Raw genomic sequence first — 17382 nt, 5'->3', positions numbered from 1 at the left:
GATTGTGTATTAATTAGATCTGCAGTAGATCAGAAGTTGCTAACTTTAAGACTTGCAACACAATTGCTTTTCTTTGATACAATTAAATGTGTAGTGTTGTTTTTCAAAGTCAACCTAGATTTTCATTTTAAAGGAAATTGTCATATATCTAAGAATTTTGGTTTTAATTTGAAACCAAGACAAGATACAGTGTTGATGGTTTTGCATTTTGTTGAACGTCGCAGGAGTGAACTAGTGCTTGTCCGATTTTATCAGAAATGAGTCAGGGAAATAATTTAATGCCTTGCTTTTACAGGATGTATAAATAGAAGGGTTACAGTTCTATGTTAGGCAACCAAAATTTACCATCAACTTCTTTGGTTGTTCAGACATCTCTCAGTAGCATTATAGGAATAGCCTCCATAGATGTGGTACAGTGTTGTTGGACATTAACTGAGGTATTGAGCACATAATTTGTGTGCTTTTTCTTCCTCCTTTTCAGGTCTTGGCATGGTGACACCAGTGAATGACCTTAGAGGGTCAGATTCCATTGCTTATGAAAAAGGGGAGAAGTTACTGCGATGTAAATTAGCAGCATTCTACAGACTAGCGGATCTCTTTGGGTGGTCTCAGCTTATTTACAATCATATAACAGTGAGTATTTGATCAACACATAGCTAAACAATTGTTCTATAGATCAATTTCCCTCTCCCCCCTGCCCCCTTATGATTGCAACAGAAATGAAGTGGTCTGGAAAACAGTTGAAGAGTGAAGAGATTCATCACAGCATGTCAGGAATTAAGAACAGAGCAGGTTGGATGTCAGCCAGTTCAGCTTGAAAAGAGGTTCTTAACAGACTCTATAACAAAGTCCACATGATGAATCAAGTTGTGGGGGGGTTTTCCCTCAAGGGCTCAAGCATTTAATGTCTTAAGTGGAATATATAATTTTTATTTGTCATTCAATGGGTGACCTCTTAGGGTTCTTTTTCAATATAATAAAATACCTGTTTTTGTTAGTCATGTAACTACATATTAAAAATTATGAAAGTATCTATAGTTCCATTGTAACCCTTTCTGAGAATCAGCCCCCTGGCACATTTGATTTTAGAATACTTAGCTTAACAATCTCTGACAACTAGCTACATTGTGACTGAGTAAGTAATTACTGGCATTCGTAATAACAATACTTGACAGAATGACTGGCAGTACAGGGAGGTTTCATGAGCCAGATGAGGGGCTAAAATGGATGTCATGATTAAAGTCACAGCTGTGACTAAAGAAACAGAGTCTATTGTCTTCATAACAGAGTTGAATTGTGTATCGATATTGCAAATGTGAAGTTGTAGTGGCTTATTACAGTGGCTGCCCTTAATTTTTTCAATTGGATTAGATGACTGTTAGTATTTACATTCATAATGTTATTGACTATTATTAGTAGTATTTCCATGAGTATCTAAAATATGGGTGCATACTTTGTGAAAATAGCTTTTGTCCAGCCGTGACACAGCCAGTTAGGGTCATAAAGAAAGGAAAAGGTTCGTTGAGAGGCAGGAGTGATGCTAATAAGATTGCATCATTTCTTATTAAAGAATATAAACATTGCAACGGTTCTGTTAACAATTTTTTATTTTTATTTTTTTTTAAAAGCTTTTTCAGTTACAGTCTAACTCAGCTACCCCTCTGAAGCTTTCGACAGCAACATTTTGGATAGACGGTAGAGAGTAAGGTTAGCATCCAAGGGTCCTGAGCGAGATTAAGGTATTCAAGATGAGATAATTCAGACATGGAAGAATGGTTTATCAATCAGCATAGAAAGAAAAGAGCAAATTTTTAGAATTGTGATTAAAAAGCAACAGTGCATATTTAATGCCTATGTGGAAGTTGAAAAAGAAAGAGAAGAATTAAATTTTAACCATTCTTCCCCTTTAAATAGCCTCCAGAGCACTTCATGGCATGTTTTGGGCAGATCTAAATAGGGAGGAGGGAATGGCACATTCCAGGTAGCGATGAGGGCTGGCTGTCTCTGCCCCATCCCTTCCATCTGAGGCCTCATTCTGGAAGGGATTTAACTAAGAAGCTTCTCAGTTGTGTTCTTTTCAAGCGAGAGGTGACAGCAAGTCATCCAAACTGATGTGTGTTGGTACAATGGATAATCAAACTGTAGTAACATTATCTAAGGCACAATTAAAATTGGCAAGTGTGTAGGAGAAATAATGCAGTAAATAAATACATTTCAGATGGAATGTATGAACACTGTATGAGACACAAGTTTAGATGGTCAGTTAATCACATAACTGGATGCGCTTTATCGATTCTGAAGTAGGGATGTTAAATTGCAGGTAACTGACTAATCGAATAGTTGATGCCTTTTGCATCAATTATTTGACTAGTTGATAGGGTGTTTCTGCTCTAGAACTGTAGAAACAACCCTAGGGCTGTTGCTACACTTTAAAGGCGAAAGTGCCATGTTGAGCCTGGGGTCAGCTGGGGGATTCCCTGCTGACCCTGGGCTCCACACAATGCTGCCACTTTGAGATGCCCAGGAAGATGCCGGGCTCTTGCTGTGGCATTTCAAAGCAGCGGCACCACATGGAGCCCAGGGTCTGGCACCAGGCTCCACGTGGCGCTGCCGCTTCCAAGTACCACCTCTTTTCTTCTCCACCCCTCCCACGCCCCCGTGCTCCCTTGCTGCCTCTTTCTGATAAATAAGCATTTGCTTATCAGATGGTCAACTGGTTGACTAGTCCTTCACATCCCTATTCTGAAGCTGAGACTCCCCTTCCAGAGAGGAGAAACCAACTATGCCTTTGCTCCTTAACTACTTTTTCACTTAATCTCGTCTTTGCCAATTTCTGTTTTCACTGAGTCTTAAATAAAAAAGGTAATACCTGGGAAGGAAAAATAATCAGGCTGTGTGTTAGTAAGTTGGTTGGTTGTTTTTAAAAACTATTAAGACAAATTTTTGTGCAAGCCACTCTGCCTTTTAAAGATGTGTTCATCTGGTTATACCTGGAAGTAATTTAGCAGAGCATATCATGGTGAGGTGTGAGGAATGTTATATTTTTGAAGCAGTATGTATACAGTACCATTGTGCAAGTCTTTTTCTGAAAATTAAAACAAGCCCCCACTTGCTATTGTCAATTAATAGTTATATAGGTCATCAACTATTTTCACTCAATCATTCTGTAATGATGAGTGATAGTCATAATGTTAAAGATAATATTAAGACACTGCAGTGTCCACTAGCAGACTGTTAATACATACTTTGTGTGTAAAATCTTACTATATATTTTAGAAATATACGTGTCTGTTTAGGAATTCTTGAACAAACAGACTCTCAAACGGTAAAAGGTAGGACCATGTTTGGTATGCAACTTCCTCTTGTAACTTAAAGCAAAGTAAGTGTTTGGCTGTGCCAGGACAATAGGATGTGCATGGAATTTATTTCTCATAAAATGGATAGGGAGGGGTCTGGTAGGAGGGAGTTATACAGTAGAATGACCACAGGGGAGCAAGGGGCCAGAGATGGACTGGGACAGCTATACTCCCCATTGGGCCAAGGGTGGAGAAAGGGACAGCTCTCTCTTACACAGACAAACTCTGAAATATATATCTCATACTCTGCCCTGGATGTGCCTGCTGCAGCAGCCATGGACAGGTGCTTCTCACCTAGCCCCAAGCTGCTGCAGGGAGAGAGGGCGAGGGTTGTCCTCTCTTCCTCTGGTAGCCTGCATACTGAATCCCTCATCCCAACCCTACCCTCGAACAATGATTGAAATGAAGAAAAACAAGACTTATTTGAGTTAAGGACCCAAACAATTCTGGGTAAATCTTCTAGTAAATTTTAGATATTATCTTCTCTTTTGACAGTCAGCTAAAGTTACTGCTTGTCTCTTTAAGACAAACTAGTCTTGCTATGACCCTTCTCTCCATTGGCTTTCTGTGAAAGATTCCTTGTTGTGTGGGATTACTCTGTTCCCTTAGTTCCACCAATTGAAACTGATAGCTCACAACTTTTTTTTGGCATTACTACCTCCAGTCACTCAGTTGAAAAGAATCAGTATTTGTTGGTGAGGCTTGTCTGTCAACTGGCTCTTCTTGTTTCCTTCCTCAAATGAGGTATGTATACTTCACCATAGCATCCAGACTAAAAGGATCTTAAAAATGGACAGTATAGCAGTTATTTCTCTTACTTAGTGGATACTAAGAAATTTCAAGAGAACCATATTAAAAAAGCATACCAACCTGCCCTCTAATATGGATTAGGCATGTAAAATCCTGCTTAATTAGTGAACTGGTTAAATGTGAAGTTTAACCAGCTAATCAAATGGGAGGGCACTCTAGCCCAGTTGGGCTGGAATTTCCTTTCCTCCCACCATGGCCAGGCTGGAGTGGCTCTCTGCCACAGGCCGGGGCTGTTCCAGCCCAGACAGAGCAGCCCCTGTCTGCAGTCCCTCCTTCCCCCTGTTATACCAAATAAAAGCAAGCAGGATCTTATGAGGGGGATAAGGCAAAAAAAGCCTCATTTATTGTAAAGATAATAATAAAAAAATAAAGAAAAGATAGAAGCAAACAACGCTGTTTAACTACTTAACCCTTATACATATAAACATTCATTCATCCATTCATTCAGGTTCTGTGTATTTGTTATAGTTACCAGCCTGGAAGTTGCTTGTGACAGAATACTGGCCAGGTATTCTGTACACAAGTGATGGTAGTGGGGAGCGAAGTCCTGATCAGAGGCGCATCTGAAGCTCCTGGTAGGCTGGCAGCAGAACCTTGGACTCTGATTCCATAGCTTTTTTTAGTCCAGTTCTTATAGGAATTTTTTCCTATGCCAGTCTATGGAAATTGCTGCATCATGCTGATGTCTCCAGGGTGGCTGCCAGGTGCTGTCTCCAGGGTGGCTGTCAGTGATCTTATCGGGTGGACCTCCAGTACTTGGTTTTCTCCACTTGCCACCTTTTGGTTGCACTGGCACCTGACGCCTTCTTCAGCCCTTTGTTGCTATATTCTCAGGCTGCCACCTCTCAGAACCATTCACTCATCATCCAAGCACTCTCTCTCTTACATACATTCCTTAATTAATGTTTCCCATGCAATATTTTTGTATAATAATAACTTTACATATATCAGAGTTGTAGTTACAAAAAGTTTCTGGGTGGTATTGCTTAAAACATTCTCTGAGTGCTGAATAAAGTTACTTTATTGACGCCTGTTCTCTTTAAAACATTGTAACAATGCCCTTAGTCAATTACAGGGCTTGGCTCCCATAGCAGAGTTAGTGGCTTGACAATGCATTGTTACAATGTGTATCTGCAATGTCAATTTCAAGCAGCCCCTTGCACAAGCTTGAGCATGCCCTGGGGAACAGAGGGGGGGCTATTTCTGGCTACACAGGCTTATATTCTTAACAGTTCTAAGTTACATGACCTAATACATTATATTCTAAAGGGGCAATAATAATAATAATAATAAATCTAAACATTTAACAATCTTAACAAATAATAATAAGAAGAAGAATTAATAATAAATCTAAACACTTTAAGTTGTGGGGAACAAATTATGGGGAGTCACTTCCATTTGGGGGAATCACATTTTTAATACATTAATATGTTATCCCTACACCCCTGGGTCTGCTGCAAACAGAAGCAACTCTCAACACCCAGAGCAGCCCTTTTCCATGGCTGGTGGGGAGCTGCTCCAGCCCCCTCTGGTTAACAAGTTAACTAGTAAGCACCACCATTGGTGGACTAACCTTTCCCATCCTTTTATTGATATTGTATATCTGATGTATCTAAAGTTAGCCTTTTGGTAACCTCCTAATATGGATAGATACAAATATAAATCTGGTGGTACTGCGAACTGCCATTCATACAGCTCTGACCCATAAAGAAAAAAAATACAAATTATCTTAATCTAAGATTGGTCAAAAAGCCTCATTCATTATACTCTTATTATTCTTTTTAAGTAGCAAGCATCTCACTGTCAGAGAACTTTCCGCTAACACACATTTGGCAGTGCGAACTGCAGCACCTTTGTCTCAGCCAGGCACCCACCAATCTATCTCCTGGTATAAAGGGTGAGGAAGGACCGTATTGAGATTGTTCCAAGGACAGGGCATAGGCCAGAAAAGGAGGGAAAGAAGGAAGAGTGGCAGAATACAGCTTTGCTACACCCAGTCCTACGATAACATAAATTAAGTTCACCCCTATTCAGTCCTAACTTGCTCTAGGGCAGTGTTTCCCAAATGGTGTTCCGGGGAATCCCGGGGTTCTGCAAAGTGAAAATAAGAGTTTTGCAAGAAAATTCCATTACAATAACATTTATGATTTTTAAAAAAAGTAATTAATATTGTGACTTTTTTTATTTTAAATATGTGCAATTAAACTAAATGTTTTTTTATGACTTTGTTTAGCATTTGTTTATTATTATCATTACTTATTTGTGGTCTACTTTTTCAGCTCGTATATTAGACTGTGATTAGCAGTTCCACAAAATTCTTTCACGTTTAAAAGGGTTCCGTGGCCAAATAAAATTGGGAAACCCTGCTCTAGGGATAGACAGCTGAAAACCAGGGAGTGGGAGAATCAGGCTTCCTGTTTCAGAAGATGTAGCTCTAAATATGGCAATAAATATTTACAAAGCAAGTATTGTCCAGAAGGTGTTGAGTTAGATCCTTTATCAAATTGTTAGAATATTCTAAGTAGTAGTTACCAATCATTTCAAGGGCTTACTCTAATAGAAAATGAAGGCATTATAGAAGACTCTCGGGCTGTCTACACACTGGCATGAATTTCCGGAAATGCTTAAAACAGAATACTATTCCGTTTTCAGTTTTTCCGGAAAAGGAGCGTCTACATTGGCAGGCTGCTTTTCCGGAAAAGCCCTTTTTCTGGAAAAGCGTCTGTGGCCAATATAGACACGCTTGTCCGGAAAAGAGCCCCGATCGCCATTTTCGCGATTGGGGCTTTTTTTCCGGAAAAGACGACTGGGCTGTCTACACTGGCCCTTTTCCGGAACAGTGTTCCAGAATAAGGACTTATGCCCGAGCGGGAGCAGAATAGTTTTTCCGGAATAGCGGCTGATTTTGTACAGTAGAGCATCGTTGCTTTTCCGGAAATTCAAGGGCCAGTGTAGACAGCTCGCAGCTTATTCCGGAAAAGCGGCTGATTTTCCGGAATAAGTGGCCCAGTGTAGACACAGCCTCAGAGTTATGAATATCTTGGGAATAAAAGCTGTTCCTAACTCTGAAATATTTATAAGTTTCTGAGCAAAACTTTTATTTTTTTTAAGCAGTTTAAATCAATGTTCAGTTGCAGTACTGCTTAGAAATGTTATTGTGCAGAAGAAAAATGTTCCTTTTAACCATATTTACTAAAATGAAATTGTTTACTACCTTATTTTTTTTTTTAAACTTCCCTTTTTTTAGTAGTTTAACACAGTATTGTGCTATTTTAATTTTTGCTTTGTTGCGAAAGGGTTTGGTCTCTGCTGCCATCTGATTCCTTATTTTTGGTTCCAGATGACCTGTATGTTTGCCAGGTCAGTTTGTAACTCTGGCATTTATAACTCTGAGGTTCTGCTGTATTTCTTTCCTGAAAATAATTAGTAACTAGATGGGGGGCAGGGAGGAAAGCACTATGTATCTAAATAATTTGATTTTAAATGTTGAGATACAATCACTATACATAACCAAACTATTAATTTGGACCATAAAAAGTGGCAAAGAATGGTTTCTCCTTAGCACTGGACTCAAAGGTCAGTGTTTGCAGTTCAGTTTTCTTAAATTTCTACTGAAACCAGATTCACCTTGTTTGCTGAACTCTAGAACCATTCCCCTTAATGTGCTTCAAATTAATTTATCATAATCCCAAAAAATTAAACTGTATTTCATGGGTATATTGCTTTGCATGGGAGAACAGTTTTTGTTCTTTCAGGTTATACTTCTGAAAATTTACTCGGGTAACATTGCTAAGACAGGGAGAGATTAAGGAATTGTCTTTTCATAATAACTTTCACTTTTCCAATGCATTCAAGATCAGATCTTTTTCTTGCCAATTAGGAATTTCTCCTAAAATTCCATTTTTCTTCTTATCTTTTCTTTTCCTGGCTTGTAGAATTCTGAATAAGTAAATGGTTTGTTTTACAGTAGGGGGAATAAACTTGAATGATGAGTACATATAGACTTATATTTGTACTACTCATATAAAATTGACCAAAAAAAATAGTGATTTGTAGATGACTATAAAAGCTTGTCTTGTCAGCAGAATCTAAATATAAGGAACTGGGGAAACTTTTGGGTTAGGGGGAGCCTATACAGGAAGGATGGGCTCCACCTAAACCATAGTGGATCCAGACTGCTGGCACTTAGTTTAAAAACTGCTCTGCGACCTTTTTAATGTTAAGAGATGGGGAAAAGCCGATTGGTGCAGAGGAGCACATGTATCAGACAGAGACGTTTCTTAAAGAACAGTCTATTGATAAAGATTCTCTAGGTTTTAGTCAGGAGGAGAAGATGGAAGAGGATAAAGTATGGGCCAAATCAGACGAAAAACATTCACATAAAAAGAATCTGACACATCAAAAAAGGGCAGACAAATAAACAGTGACAAGTTTTTAAAGTGCTTACACAAATGCTAGAAGTCTAGAAAATAAGATGGGTGAACTAGCGTGCCTCATGTTAAAGGAAGATACTAATATAATATGCTTCAAAGAAACCTGGTGGAGTGAGGACAATCAATGGGACACAATCATTCCGGGGTACAAAATATATCGGAAGGACAGAACAGGTCATGCAGGTGGCGGAGTGGCACGTTGTGAAAGAAAATTTACTTTCAAATGAAGTAAAAATCTTAAATGAATCAAAATGCTCCATAGAATCGCTATGGATAGTAATTCCCTGCTCTAATAAGAATATAACAATAGGGATCTATTATCGACCACCTGACCAGGACAGTAATAGTGACTATGAAATGCTAAGGGAGATTAAAGAGGCTATCAAAATAAATAACTCGGTAATAGTGGGAGATGTCAACTATCCCCATATTGACTGGGTACGTCACCTCAGAACGAGATGCAGAAACAAAATTTCTTGATACCTTAAACGACTGCTTCTTGGAGCAGCTGGTACAGGAACCTGCTCTCACAAGGGGGAGAGGAAATTCTTGATTTAGTACTGAGTAGTGTGCAGAATCTGGTCCAAGAGGTAACTATTACAGGACCGCTTGAAAATAGTGGTCATAATATAATATTTAACATTCCTGTGGTGGGAAGAACACCTCAGCAGCCCAACACTGTGGCATTTAATTTCAAAAAGGGGAAATATGCAAAAATGAGGAGGTTAGTTAAACAAATTAAAAGGTACAGTGACTAAAGTAAAATCCCTGCAAGCTACATGGACACTTTTCAAAGACACCATAGTAGAGGCCCAACTTAAATGTATGCCCCAAATTAAAAAACCTAGAAGAACTAAAAAAGAGCCACCGTGGCTTGGCTTAACCATGTAAAAGAAGCAGTGAGAGATTAAAAAAGACATCTTTTAAAAAGTGAAAGTCAAATCCTAGTAAGGGAAATAGAAAAAAGGAGTATAAAGACTGCCAAATTAAGTGTAAAAATATAATAAGAAAAGCCAAACAGGAGTTTGAAGAACAGCTAACCAAAAACTCAAAATGTAATAACAAAATGTTTAAGTACATCAGAAGCAGGAAGCCTGCTAAACAACCAGTTGGGGTACCTGGATGATTGAGATACAAAAGGAGCAGCTAAAGACGATAGTCATTGCAGAGAAACTAAATGAATTCTTTGCTTCAGTCTTCACGGCTGAGGACGTTAGGGAGATTCCCAAACCTGACCCATCCTTTGTAGGTGACAAATCTGAGGACTTGTCACAGATTGAAGTGTCATTAGAGGAGGTTTTGAAATTAATTGATAAACTTAACAGTAACAAGTCACTGGGACCAGATGGCATTCACTGAAGAGTTCTGAAAGAACTCAGATGTGAAATTGCGGAACTATTAACTATGGTTTGTAACCTATCCTTTAAATCCGCTTCTGTACCCGATGACTGGAAGATAACTAATGTAATGCCAATATTTAAAATGGGCTCTAGAGGCGATCCTAGCAATTAGACCGGTAAGTCTAACGTCAGTACCGGGCAAATTAGTAGAAATAATAGTAAAGAATAAAACTGACAGACACATAGAAGATCATAATTTGTTGGGCAAAAATCAACATGGTTTCTGTAAATGGAAATCATTTCTTATTAATCTATTAGAGTTCTTTGAAGGGGTCAACAAACATGTGGACAAGGGGGATCCAGTAGATATAGTGTACTTAGATTTCCAGACAGCCTTTGACAAGGTCCCTCACCCAAAGGCTCTTACGTTAATTAAGTTGTCATGGGATTAGAGGGAACATCCTTTCATGGACTGAAAACTGGTTAAAAGACAGGAAACACAGGGTAGGAATAAATACTAAATTTTCAGAATGGAGAGGGGTAACTAGTGGCGTTCCCCAAGGGTCAATCCTAGGATCAATCCTGTTCAACATATTCATAAATGATCTGGTGAAAGGGATAAACAGTGAGGTGGCAAAGTTTGCAGATGATACTAAACTGCTCAAGGTAATTAAGACCAAAGCAGACAGTGAAGAACTTCAAGAAGATCTCTCTAAACTAAATAACCGGACAACAAAATGGCAAATGAAATTGAACGTTGATAAATGTAACATAATGCACATTGGAAGAAAAAAACCTAAGTATACGTATAATATGATGGGGGCTAATTTAGCTACAACTAATCAGGAAAGAGATCTTGGAGTCATCGTGAATAGTCTGAAGAAGTCCACACAATGTGCAGCGGCAGTCAAAAAAGCAAACAGGATGTTAGGAGTCAGTAAAAAAGGGACAGAAAATAAGACTGAGAATATCTTATTGCCCTTATAAATCCATGATACACCCACATCTGGAATACTGCATACAGATGTGGTCACCTCATCTCAAAAAAGATATACTGGCATTAGAAAAGGTTCAGAGAAGGGCAACTAAAATAATTAGGGGTTTGGAATGGCTACCATATGAGGAGAGATTAAAGAGACTGGGACTTTTCAGCTTGGAAAAGAGGAGACTGAGAGGGGATATGATAGAGGTATATAAAATCATGAATGATGTGGAGAAAGTGAATAAGGAAAAGTTATTTACTTGTTCCCATAATAGAAGAACTAGGGGCCACCAAATGAAACTAATAGGCAGCAGGTTTAAAACAAATCAAAGGAAGGTCGTCTTCACACAGCGTATAGTCAATCTGAGGAACTCCTTGCCTAAGGAGATTGTGAAGGCTAGGACTTATAACCGGGTTTAAAAGAGAATTAGATAAATTCATGGAGGTTAAGTCCATAAATGGCTATTAGCCAGTATGGGTAAGAAATGGTGTCCCTAGCCTCTGTCAGAGGGTGGAGATGGATGGCAGGAGAGAGATCGCTTGATCATTACCTATTTGATTCATTTCCTCTGGGGCACCTAGCATTGGCAACAGGGTACTGGGCTGGATGAACCTTTGGTCTGACCCAGTATGGCCGTTCTTATGTTAGATGATTCCTTCCGCTATTGTTTTGTGTAACCACATAATATGGTTCATCCGTAACTCATTATCCATCAGAGGAAGTGTCGTCATTTTGAAAGATTGGTTTAGCATGTTGAAAATGACCTCAAAAAAACTGTGAATGAAACAAGGTCTATTATGCAAATAGGCACAAATGTGATTGGGGTTGAGACTTAGTTTCTTACCTGCCTTTTTAATAAATTGTCTTATTAAAAAGTTATGGGTCTATGGGTTACTGGCTGTGTCTGCTTTGCAGATTTGCTTTAAAAGTTTTTTCCACTTTTGTGTTATGCTCATTAAATTCTATATATTGTACATATAGTAAATATAACAGCTGGTCTTTCTGGGCGCTGGATGTATGAAGTACGTGAATTCCTTTGATCTTATGTGAACAGGTCTCTGCTGGGATGTTTGATTTGGAATGCCCTGCAGAAGGATAAACGCTAATGTCAGAGCAACCTTTTGGCTTCGTCAGTTAAATTAACAAGATAACAACATGGTACACAGTCAAGTGGGATTGTTTGAGTTTTGAAAACACAATAGCTCTCCTTATGTGTCTGGGTCACTAGAGGTTAAGCTAATAGCAAGTCTTAAATTACCATATGGTGACAGATTTACGGAGTAGTATATGTCTGCTATAAAAGGTGCTGTACTTGAGCAATGGCATCTGTGGAGTTGAAAGTTTAAATTAGAAGAAGTGGGGGTGAGATAAAAATTGTATTCTAAATGTGGTGAGATCTCCATCAATCTGGAACTATTGGGATTAGAAAAAACAAGAATACTTTCTGGATTCTTTCCTCCTTTTTAGGGAGGAATTTGGTAATGGTACAATCCCAGGTAATGCTTTTGGAACTGGATTCAATCCCAATTGAAGTAAATGGACTTTGGATCCAGTTTTTTGTTCCCCTCCCCCTTTCTCTAAAGGCTAATAGTAGGATGAAATATTTTATTCCTTCAATGCCTCTTCTCCCCAGAAAAACTCCTTTATGTAACATCATAATGCATTAATTGATATATTTTCTAATTTAAAACCTAAAACTCATTTTGGAGTATAAAATTAGTCACGTTTATGTAGAAATGCGGTTCGTTAATCAAGAAATGCACTTGAGGGTGATGGGGGGGAGGGAGCTAAATTATTAAAATAAAATATGCAAGTAAGGACTCTTGTATCAGAGGCAGCAGTTCTGCGGGGGCCGGGGAAGCAGCTCTTGGAGAGCTGCATCCCTCCCTCTTCATATGTAAACAAGTAACTGCTGAAATTTTCAGCAGTTAATGTTTACCTGAATGAACACATTTTAACAACCCTATTAAAGAGCAGGATAGTTGGTGGGGAGAGGCCCCAAGCATGCCACCCACTGATCACCATGAAAAGGCATTTACTTGACTCATCCCACTCAGTAAGTTAAAGCTCTTTAATAGCCTTGTTTAAATTTGCACAAGCCTTCTGCTTCATAATCCCACATTCCTATGGCAAACAAAGGTTTTCCAAGGACATTAATACTACCTGTGATGATAGTGCTTCTACAAAACTGTGCCACCCACGTGGTATTAGGGAACCAGTCTATCTACCCAGATGGTTATCTGTCCCTCTTCGTAGGATATGGGCACTTGCTTGACATCTTACATACTCATTGATCTTCAACCAGCCTGAGAAACTGTAGCCTCAGCCTTTTTGTGGCCTTACTAAATGTTAACTATTAACAACAGTACCATGATTTAATAAATTGTCAGTTACAGTGGAAATAGCATGACAGTTTATGCTTCTAGAATATGTACATCTCCCATGTTTGAAAACTCTGTTGTAATTTTGTGTAGTGTACTTTCTAGGGCTTATCATACAATGTGAATTTAAAACATTACAATTTTTTATTGTAAAGCTTTAGCTTTCATTCTTCTTGTATTCTTAGGCCAGAGTAAGTTCTGAGCAGGAACACTTCCTCATTGTACCTTTTGGACTTCTTTATAGTGAGGTTACTGCATCCAGTCTGGTAAGTGCTAACTTCTATTTCTGTACCTACAGAACATGATATAGACCTTTCAATTCTGTCTAGCATAAACATAGATAAGTATGTTGTAGAAAATATTCCAAGTTATTTTCTGCTGCAGTCACATGGCCAGAATGATGTATGGTGTTTAAAAAAACAACAATTTGGCTTATTTCAGTATCCTTCATGCTCCAAGTAAAATTCTTCTCTTTTAGTGGATATACAATTTCAGATTATAATTTGAGAGTAAACTCTTGGTCCATAGTTTTTGGCATTTACTAAAATAAATCTATATTATCCTAAATTTTAAATTGAAGTTTTGATTACATGAAAACTGCACAAAATTGAGAATGAACAGTTTCTGAGTTCTAATCCTTTCAGAATTGGTGTTGGAGATTTTGGGGAAATTTTGTAATCTCTTCCTCAGTTTCTTCGTGTACTTATAGTATCTGTGTTTTAAACAATATATATTTATAGTTTAATGATTTTACAATGATTTCAAGACATCGAGTGCTAAATATTTCCTTTGCTGCCTTTAATTCTGTATTACAGAAAGACAGTAGGTTTGAATAACCAATATAGTCTCATTTCCAGATCTTGTTGAAAGTAAATAGCATATAATAACAGGCCTAAGGCAATGAGACTGTAGTCACAGATAACCCAAAAATCAAGTTAGCACAGTTGTGCCAATGGTGATAATTTGTATTTGTCAAATGTGACTTTCAGACATTGCTTGTGGGAAGATAGTGTTATGACACCTCCATTGCAACTAAAAAGTCTTGAAAAAAGTAGTACAAGACTGCTTTACTTCTGAAGCTTGAGAGAGATCCAGAAGTGACTAAGAGGCTTGCATAATGCAGCAACCCTCAAAAAGCAATTAAAAAATGCTTCCATGCATGGCAATGGTGAAAGAATTTAGCACCAAGGTCTAGTCTACACTGGGAGTTTAAGTTGAACTTAACAGTATTAGGTTCATTTTTCTAAACAATGAGTCCATACCACCAAGACCAGGGGCGGGCAATAATTTTTGATTGGGGAGCCACTCCAAGAATTTTGGAAGTGGTTGAGGGCTGCACTCTTCCATGATATTCATGGAGGAGGTATGGGGGTCTGGGATGGAGGTTGGGTGCAGAAGGGAGCTTGGGGTAAGAGAGGAGGGAGTTATGACATGCGGCACTTGACTAGGATGCAAGAGGTTGGATTGTGACCTAGAGCAGAGAATTGGGGCACAATAGGGGGTGCTGGGATGTGAGCTAGGGCAGGAGGGGACTGTGATCTGGGGCAGGGGAATGGAGTGCCAGATCTGGGAGGGGATATGGGTACAGGAGTGTGGGAGAGGGGGGCAGAGGATTTGGGTATTTGGAGTAGAGGGGAGGAGTGGGGGATGAGGGTTGGAAGGATGGGGCTGGGGTGCCAGAGGCAGGGTCTGACCAGGAGACTTACCAGCCAGCAGCCTATTCCTGATCATCCCCTATGCCAGACTGTTTTTCCTCTAAACTGTGTGACAGCTAGCGTTGCCAGGTGTCCGGGTTTGAACTGGACACTCCAATATTTGAGCTTTCTGTTTGGGAAACAAATTGAGAAAATATAAATGTCCGGTATTTTCTAAATAAGATGTAATATAGATTGTGATGTAATATCAAGTGTGTTCAGTATTTTTGTTGAAACCATCTGGGAACCCTAAAGACAGCACAGCTTCATAGTTGATTCATCAGCCCCGAGTAGTCAGCTCTGTGCATGGAGCCCTGAACTTCTGACTGGGTGGGGCTGATTAATCACTTGTGAAGCTGTGCTGCCCCCAATTTAGAGGGAACTCTGCTGCTTGCCCTGCGCCTGCACAGGCTGCAGCCATGTGCTCTGGAGCCCCTTGTGCTTTGTGGCTGCCTGTTACTGAAACCAGTTTCTGTCCAGAAACAAGCCAATGGGATTGTGCTGGGGGCGGGAGCCATTTCTAAAGCTCCCCCCAACCCTGTCCCCTGCCCCCACCAGCACTGTCCCCAGCACCCTGCCCCCTGACTCAGATTTTTAAAGGCACATTTCTGAGCAGCATGTGGATGGGGCAAGGCAAGTGGGGAGCCTGCTTGGGGCTCCCCACAGCATCCCCAGGCTGGATCCGGTGACTTGGCAGGCTGGATGCAGCCTGCAAGTTGTATTTTGCTCCAGCCTGACCAAGACTATTCTGTCGACTTTAAAAGCCATGAAAAGTCTATATCGGTACTTCTGCTTTTTACAAGGGGTGATAGTAAATACAACATTGCACGGTCAACTTCTGGGTAATGCAGATTCTGTGAAAGTCAACATTCTTGGCCTCTGGGAGGTGTCCCACAGTGCTCCACTGTGGCCAGCACTTTCAACTCGGCTGCTCTCCAGGTACGCAGGAAAGCCCCAGGAAAATTTGAATTTCATTTCCTGTGTGGCCAATGTAGTGAGCAGATGTCAGAGCAGGCAGCACACCTGACCTTGAATGCCCAGGGTTACAAAAGGAGCTCCAGCATGGAGTGTGCAGTAGATCCTGGACCTCATTTCTTTGAGGAAAGAAATTTGTTCAGACATAACTACGAAGCCCCCAAAGAAATGCTGATATCTATGTCAAGATTGCAGAGAAAAGCTATGTCAGGGAGACCCAGCAATGCCATGTGAAAATAAGAACTGAGGCAATTGTGCCAGAAGACGAAGGAGGCAAACAGACAATCGGGGTCATCACAGCAAACATACCCCTTGGAGCAGCTGCATGTGATCGTAGGGAGGCCCCAACCAGTTTCCCAAGCCAGTCCATGGATTCCTTCCAAGATTGCTGCTCAAGCAGCTTTGCAGTGCAGAGGACAGTGGCTCAGGAGGAGGAGAAGATTGGTCAGCAGGTGAGCAGACTATCTGATCTCACTGACAGTCAGGACCTTTTCTTTAACTTTGGAGACAATCCCCCCAGACACCTCACTGCCAGGTCCTGGTGAATTCACATTTTATCATCTTGTCAACAGTTGATTAAGGCAGTTGGGTGTGATCTGTGGCAGCCACTCTGCCTACACGGTTGGGGCTCCCCAAACAGCTTGTTAACATGTCTGGAGATCGCATGGGAATCCTCCCTGTACATCTCCATAAAGCTCTCATAGGGCAACTCTTTCATAGTTTCATCCTATGAAAGAGGCTTACAGAGTTTACAGGCAAGCACACTTAACGCAGGGGGAACTTCTTTTTAAGAGTAACTTCTCACAAAGTCTCTGGGGAGGCCTGCCTTATTCCATCCTCCATGGTAGGGTAACTTTCCATGCCAAGCCAGCAGTAAGTGAATGCTGCAGGGAGCCTGGCATCAGGTTCCTCACAGCATTTCAAAGTGGCAGTGCTACATGGAGCCTGGGATCAGCTGAGGACTGCTGACCCCAGGCTCTGTGTGGCATTGCCTCTTTGAAATGCCAGGTGGAGCCCAGGATCAGCTGGCTCCATGTGGCATGCCATCTTTGGAATGTGCAAGAGACCCCAGCTCTGAGTCCTCCGCTGACCCTAAGCTCCATGCGGGCACCTGCATGGAGCCCGGAGTCAGCGGGATTTCCTCCTGGCTCTGGGCTCCGTGCAGCATTCCAACTTTGAAATGCAGAAGAGCTCCTGCTGGGGTCTCTTGCACATTTCAAAGGTGGAACGTGGAAGTGCTTATTGACTAGTCGATGAAAATTCTGTCAACTAGCAAATTAATTGCTACTTAATGTCCCTATGTAATACGCCACATTCTTTTCTTCTCCCCTCTGAAAGCTACCCCTTGAACTGCATTTCTATCCCTGCTTGTGTTCTTATTTAGGGAAGACATTTCTCAACAATATCTTT

At 40.3% G+C, this 17382-nt stretch overlaps 1 protein-coding gene across 15 annotated transcripts in view; it reads left to right on the top strand.

Moving 5' to 3' along the window:
* The window catches only part of ADD1 (adducin 1), a 98476-nt gene that overhangs the window by 32507 nt on the left and 48587 nt on the right, over nucleotides 1–17382 (top strand). For all 15 annotated transcript variants that reach the window (XM_075930841.1, XM_075930842.1, XM_075930844.1 and 12 more), the window contains exons 4-5: nucleotides 482–633; nucleotides 13489–13569. In XM_075930841.1, the coding sequence (XP_075786956.1) occupies nucleotides 482–633; nucleotides 13489–13569 (233 nt within the window). The remainder of the gene's footprint in view (nucleotides 1–481; nucleotides 634–13488; nucleotides 13570–17382) is intronic.

This window comes from Pelodiscus sinensis, chromosome 5 (genome assembly GCF_049634645.1).
Source record: "Pelodiscus sinensis isolate JC-2024 chromosome 5, ASM4963464v1, whole genome shotgun sequence".
Lineage (NCBI taxonomy): Eukaryota > Metazoa > Chordata > Testudines > Trionychidae > Pelodiscus > Pelodiscus sinensis.
This window is presented reverse-complemented; position numbering and strand designations above follow the sequence as displayed.